Raw genomic sequence first — 6,572 nt, forward strand, 5'->3', positions numbered from 1 at the left:
GTTTCGTTGGTGGTGCACTTCATTTTAACCACCAAATTTTTCATCATTTGAAATCTTTTTTTTTTTTTAATGTTTATTTATTTTTGAGTCAGAGACAGAGCTTGAGGCAGGGAGGGGCAGAGAGAGAGGGAGACACAGAATCTGAAGCAGGCTCCAGGCTCTGAGCCATCATCACAGAGCCTGACATGGGGCTTGAACCCACGAACCATGAGATCATGACCTGAGCCAAAGTCGGATGCTTAACCGACTGAGTCCCCCAGGCGACCCCGTTTGAAATCTTTTGAAAAGCCCAGTGTGGAAAGCCATAATGCAAGGCACCTGAGTACCTCAGTTAGTTAAGCGTCTGACTCTTGATTTAGGCTCAAGTTATGATCTCATGGTTCATGAGTTCAAGCCCCGCATCTGGCTCTGTGCTGACAAGCAGGGAGCCTGCCTGGGATTCTCTCTCTCCCTCTCCTTCTGCCTGTCCCCTGCTCACTCTCTCTCTCTCATGTGAGCATGCATATGTGTGTGTGTGTTTCTCTCTCAAAATAAATAAGTAAACTTAAAAAAAAATAAAAGCCAAAATGCAGAGTTGCCCTGATTAAAGTGCCGGCGAGGGTGTCCAGCCTTTACCTTTCAGGGAGCAGGGGGTCCTCCCGGATTCCTGCGGGGGTCACCAACCCCAAGGTGATAGGGAGCCTGGTTTGAAAGTCACTGCTCCTGTCACTCACAAATGGGGACCCTGAAGCCCGCGGGTCGTGGCTGGGTAGAGGCGGGTCCGCCCCGAGCCCAGGCTCCTCCCCATCTGCGGGAAAGCATGTTGGCCGCAGGGTGTGGCTCTGGGGCCCTGACCCGAGCCCTTCTCTGCCCCAGGATGGTGGAACATTGCCTGCACATGTTCGACCGAATGGTCATCTACTTCTTCATAGCGGCCTCCTATGCGCCCTGGTGAGTACTTCTGTGCCCTTCCCGGGAAGGGCTGGCTTCTTCTCTTCTCTTTTCTTTGAGTTTCTTTTTGTATTTGGCTGGGTAACACGTTGGCTCGGCACAAAAAAGCGTGGGTAAAAAGATCCCCTCTACCCTGTTCCTTCTAGAAGCAACTACGTATTACCAGTTTCCTGTGTATCTTTCCAGAGTTATTTTGTGCAAGAAGAGTATATGCGTGTGCACATACATGCGTGTGCAGTGGTGCTGTAAACTTACAGGTTTATACTTACTTTTTCCTCCAGCTTTTAATACAAAAGGAAGGATACATACAGGCTGCAGTTTGCTTTTGTTCTCAGTGATGTTGCTGGCAACACCTTTGTACATGAGTACATTCAAGTACAGTCTTTTTTTTAATGCTGATTTATTATTTAAAAAAATTTTTTTAACGTTTTTTGTTTATTTCTGAGAGAGAGAGAGAGAGACAGCGTGAGCAGGGGAGGGTCAGAGAGAGAGGGAGACACAGAATCTGAAACAGGATCCAAGCTCTAAGCTAGCTGTCAGCACAGAGCCCGATGCATGGCTCGAACCCCACAAACCGTGAGATCATGACCTGAGCTGAAGTCGGACACCCAACTGACTGAGCCACCCAGGTGCCCCTTTGCTGATTTATTTATTTATTTTTTAAAAAAATATTTTTATTTATTTCTAGGAGAGAGAGAGAGAGACAGAGCAAGCAGGGGAGGGTCAGAGAGAGAGGGAGACACAGACTCTGAAATAGGCTCCAGGCTCTGAGCAGGCAGTCAGCACAGAGCCCAACGCGGGGCTCGAACCCACGATCCGCGAGATCATGACCTAAGCGAAAGTCGGACGCTTAACCGACTAAGCCACCCAGGCGCCCCTTTGCTGATTTATTTTTGAGAGAGAGAGAGCGTGTGAGGGGGAGAGAGCCAGAAAGAGGGAGGCAGAGGACCCAAAGCAGGCTCCACGCTATGAGCACAGAGCACCAAGCGGGGCTTGAATGCATGAACCACAAGATCAACCTGAGCTGAAATCAAGAGTTGGCCACTTAACTGATTATGCCGCCCAGGTGCCCCAAGATTTCTCCAATCTCTTCTTTTTTTTAATTTTTTAAAATTTTTTATTTATTTCTAGGAGAGAGAGAGAGAGAGACAGTGTGAGCAGGGGAGGGTCAGAGAGAGAGGGAGATGCAGACTCTGAAACAGGCTCCAAGCTCTGAGCTGGCAGTCAGCACAGAGCCTGACGCGGGGCTCGAACCCACGAACCGCAAGATCATGACCTAAGCGAAAGTCGGACGCTTAACCGACTAAGCCACCCAGGCACCCCTCTCCAATCTCTTCTTTTTTCTCTCTCTTTTTTAAAGTTTTTAAAAATGTTTATTTATTCTTGAGAGAGAGGGAGACAGAGCGTGAGTGAGGGAGGGGCAGAGAGAGAGGGAGACAGAACCAGAAGCAGGCTGACAGCACAGAGCCTGACTTGGGGCTTGAACTCACAAACTGCGAGATCATCACCTGAGCCGAAGGCAGACGCTTAACTGACTGAGCCCCCTAGGCGCCCCTTCTTGGTCTTTTTTTTTTTTTTTTTTTTTTTTTAATACAGCAGCACACTTCCCAGCATCCTTTGCTAGGAGAGATAGAACCTCAGTAAACCTCATTGTTTGTATATCATTTACCACACACGCATGCAAAGGTTGGCTCCAATCATATAATTTGCTAAGAGGTGGCCTTTTCTGACCTACAGACACAGCAGCTTTGTGTGGTCAAGCCTGATCTTTGTTGGATAAATTTGAGACTTGGACTCTTGGGCAGCAGGGAATGGACCTTCGTAACTGGGTTAACTACTGCCAGATCACCACACGTTGTATGGGGTTGTTTAAACTCCCCCAGCGAGTGACCTGGGGATTTCCAACTTGATTTAGTGATAAATCCAGAAAGTTCTGAAATAAAGGAACACTAAACTAAACTTCAGGCCAACCCCGGGGTGCCCGAGTGGCTCAGTGTGTACTGTGTGGCTGGGTGACGCTGGGTGTTGGGACCCCGAGGGTCTGACCGGTGGGGGGGGGCATCTGTGACTGCACGGTGATGGGGTGATGGTGTGAGGAGACAGCCCTGTGTGCCTGCAGCCATGCGAGCTCAGAGGAGGTGCTGCTGTGGTGTGGGGGCCTAGGGAGGGCTGGCTGGAGGAGGTGTGCCGATCTGAGAACATGCATGTGGGCTTCTGAGGAGTGGGGAGCCACGGGAAGGTCCATTCTGTTTTCGCCTAGGAAATTTCTTTCTTCCTTTTTAAAATATTTATTTATTTATTTTGGAGAGAGAGAGACAGAGGGAAAGGAGGGGTAGAGAAGGGAGACACAGAATCCAAGGCAGACTCAAGGCTCTGAGCTGTCAGCACAGAGCTCCAAGCGTGGCTTGAACCCATGAACTGTAAGATCATGACCTGAGCCGATGTCAGATGCGTAACCTACTGAGCCCCTCAAGTGCCCCCCGCCTAGGAAATTTCTATGTTTGGCCATCATAAGTGGGGCATTCTCTTTCATTATATGTACTAATGAATGGGTTTTGTGTGTGTATACAAAGGCTATTGCTTTTGTAAGCATGTTTCACGGAGGCATGTGGTACCCAGATAATATGCACATACATGTCCCCCGTCAGCCGTTTTTCACACACGGCGGCCGCACCCAGATGAAGAAGCACACGTCCGGCCCCCTCGCCCCTCTCAAGGTTACCACAGCCCCGATACTTCTCACCATATGATAGTTTTACCTGATTGCCCATTTCATGTTGGTGGAGTCCCCGTCCTTGAAGATCCTGCTTCTTCCACTGAGCACGTGTCTGGTGAGACCCACAGAGTCATCGCTGCCATGGAATCCATCCGTTGTCCCTGACGGACAGGGGTCTGGGCACCGCGCCTCAGGTGTCCATGCCACTGTGTGGGCTTTGTACGGCACCTAGATTTTGGGGAGATTACGGGACCGTGGTTTCCTGGCTGCTCTCATACAGCTGTGGAGGCAAACGGAGCATAGCTGGGAGGCTGTTTGGTCTGTGCTTAAGGGCCATGGGGGTTTGAAGCAGGAATCAACCTGGTTTTCTCTTTTGGACCGAAGGGCCGCTGTCTTGGGAGCATGGAGGTGCGGGGGAGGTTGGCCCAGAGACCTAGGAGAGAAGCGGTGGTGTCCTGGACCCCAGGCGTGGCCATGGGTCAAGCGGAGAGGACGGACAGATTGAAAAGACACTCCCAAGCCAGGGAGTAGATGGACTCCCAGAAGGTGGGTGGGGGCGGCAAGTGTCAGGGTTTCCTGGGCTGGTCTTCCCCACCCCCAACGCCATCGGGAACCAGCCCTGCTGCTGTCTGCATGGGGACACGGGCAGATGGTGCCCCACGCCCAGCTGGGCTTCGGGAGAGGAGGGGACCTGCTTCTTTCCCCAAAACGCATATGTGTCAGACCGTCAGATGCTCAGGTGCACAGGCGTATGGATGGAGGCTCCTAGAATAAGCACAGGCCCTGGGGGAGGGGCGGCAACGGGAGTGGGGAGGTGGGAGGCGGCGGGAGCAGGAGAGGGACACCAGGAGCGGGGGAGGGAGCCCCAGGTGTGTCTGGGGCCCCACCTGCAGCTGCCGGGAACCAGGTAATGTCAGGTTTCCTTTTGGATGTGGCCGAGTAGAGTCAAGTGAAGTTTGGTGCTCAGCTGCGGTAACTGTCTGTGACGTGGATTTCTAGAACAGTCCTCGGACTGTCCTCCCCTCTGCTGATTCAATCCCTGGGTTTCTATTCTTTATCCCCGGGGGCGGCCGACCGAGCACAGGCTCTGTCCCTGTCCTGTGCCGGCATCTGAGGACAAGACTGTAAGCCAAGGTACTGGCCGCTTCTCCGCGTGGGACTCAGGGTCTCACAGGGACACAGACGCTGACTGTCCCAGTACTGACCCAGGGGATGAGCCACAACTGTGGTTTAGCACTGTGAATGAGGGGAAGGGGACGGGGGACAAAGTGGTGTAGGGTCCTTTGGTGGGTACTTTTCTTGGAATTGCCCTGGTTTTCAGGCTGTTTTCTGTTTTCTGCCTCCTCCTGGAGGCTCCCGGAGGAGCACGTGGGGTGGGGGTGGGAATGACTGTGGGTTCTCCCCATCCTTGTCTCCATCAGAAAACCCCACTTTTTATGTTTGTTTTTGATAGATTGCTTGTAGGCCCACATGTAAGACACCTGCATACAGTCTTTACTTAAATGAAGGGTGTAAAAGATGCTTGAAGGGCTCTGGCATAATAGAGAATAGTAGAAATATTTATTTGAAGTTCAGCACATTTGGGGGGTCAGGGCTCATTTTCTTCTGGTAAAGTCAGGTTGAAATTCAGTATGATATTTTGGTGAAAAAATGACCTATGTGGTTTGATGCACACTCCCTCCCCTCCCCCCGCCCTTGACCTCCATACTAGCCCATTCTCTCACTATCCCTTCCTCTGCCCTTGACCTTCATCCTGTTTCTACTCACTCTCCTACCCTTTGGCCTATGTTGTGTCTGTTTGGAGACATATCTAGAAAGATCTTCACTGATGGCTCTTCTGGGTAATGAGTCAAATTAATTATTTTTACCTTTAAGCTTTCTAGGATAACTTCTTATTTTTTTAATGTTTATTTGAGACAGCATAAGTGGGAGAGAGAGAGAGAGAGAGAGAGAGAGAGAGAAAATCTTAAGCGGGCTTCATGCCCAGGGCAGAGCCCAATTTGGGGCTCGATCTCACGACCCTGAGATCGTGATCTGAACTGAAACCAAGAGTCAGATGCTTAACCAACTGAGCCACCCACGTGCCCCAACTTAACTTTTTTTTTTTTTAACACTTAAATCCAAGTTAGTTAACATAGTGTAATAATGATTTCAGGAGTCGAATTTAGTGATGTATTACTTACATGTAACACCCCAGCGCTCATTCCTGCAAGTGCCCTCCTTGATATCCCTTGCCTACCCACTTCCCCTCCAGCACCCCTCAGTTTGTTCTCTGTATTTAAGATTCTCTTGTGGTTTGTCCCCCTCCCTGTTTTTATCTTATTTTTACTTCCCTTTCCCTGTGCTCGTCTGTTTTGTTTCTTAAATTCCACATATGAGTGAAATCATATGATACTTGTCTTTCTCTCTTTCCCTTAACATAATCCACACATTCTAGTTCCATCCGCATTGTTGCAAATGGTAAGATTTCATTCTTTTTTTTTTTTTATTTCTAGGAGAGAGAGAGACAGCGTGAGCAGGGGAGGGTCAGAGAGAGAGGGAGTCACAGACTGAAACAGGCNATAATGATTTCAGGAGTCGAATTTAGTGATGCATTACTTACATGTAACACCCCAGCGCTCATTCCTGCAAGTGCCCTCCTTGATATCCCTTGCCTACCCACTTCCCCTCCAGCACCCCTCAGTTTGTTCTCTGTATTTAAGATTCTCTTGTGGTTTGTCCCCCTCCCTGTTTTTATCTTATTTTTACTTCCCTTTCCCTGTGCTCTTCTGTTTTGTTTCTTAAATTCCACATATGAGTGAAATCATATGATACTTGTCTTTCTCTATTTCCCTTAACATAATCCACACATTCTAGTTCCATCCACGTTGTTGCAAATGGTAAGATTTCATTCTTTTTTTTTTTTTTTATTTCTAGGAGAGAGAGA

The 6,572-nt window shown here is 49.4% G+C and overlaps 1 protein-coding gene across 1 annotated transcript in view; it reads left to right on the forward strand.

The window, feature by feature from the left end:
* The window catches only part of MMD2 (monocyte to macrophage differentiation associated 2), a 30,970-nt gene that overhangs the window by 17,319 nt on the left and 7,079 nt on the right, over positions 1-6,572 (forward strand). Inside the window, exon 4 of the mRNA XM_077758764.1 lies at positions 856-930. Coding sequence (XP_077614890.1) covers positions 856-930 — 75 coding nt within the window. The remainder of the gene's footprint in view (positions 1-855; positions 931-6,572) is intronic.

Source organism: Crocuta crocuta, unplaced genomic scaffold (genome assembly GCF_008692635.1).
Source record: "Crocuta crocuta isolate KB4526 unplaced genomic scaffold, BGI_CrCroc_1.0 scaffold273, whole genome shotgun sequence".
Taxonomy (NCBI): domain Eukaryota; kingdom Metazoa; phylum Chordata; class Mammalia; order Carnivora; family Hyaenidae; genus Crocuta; species Crocuta crocuta.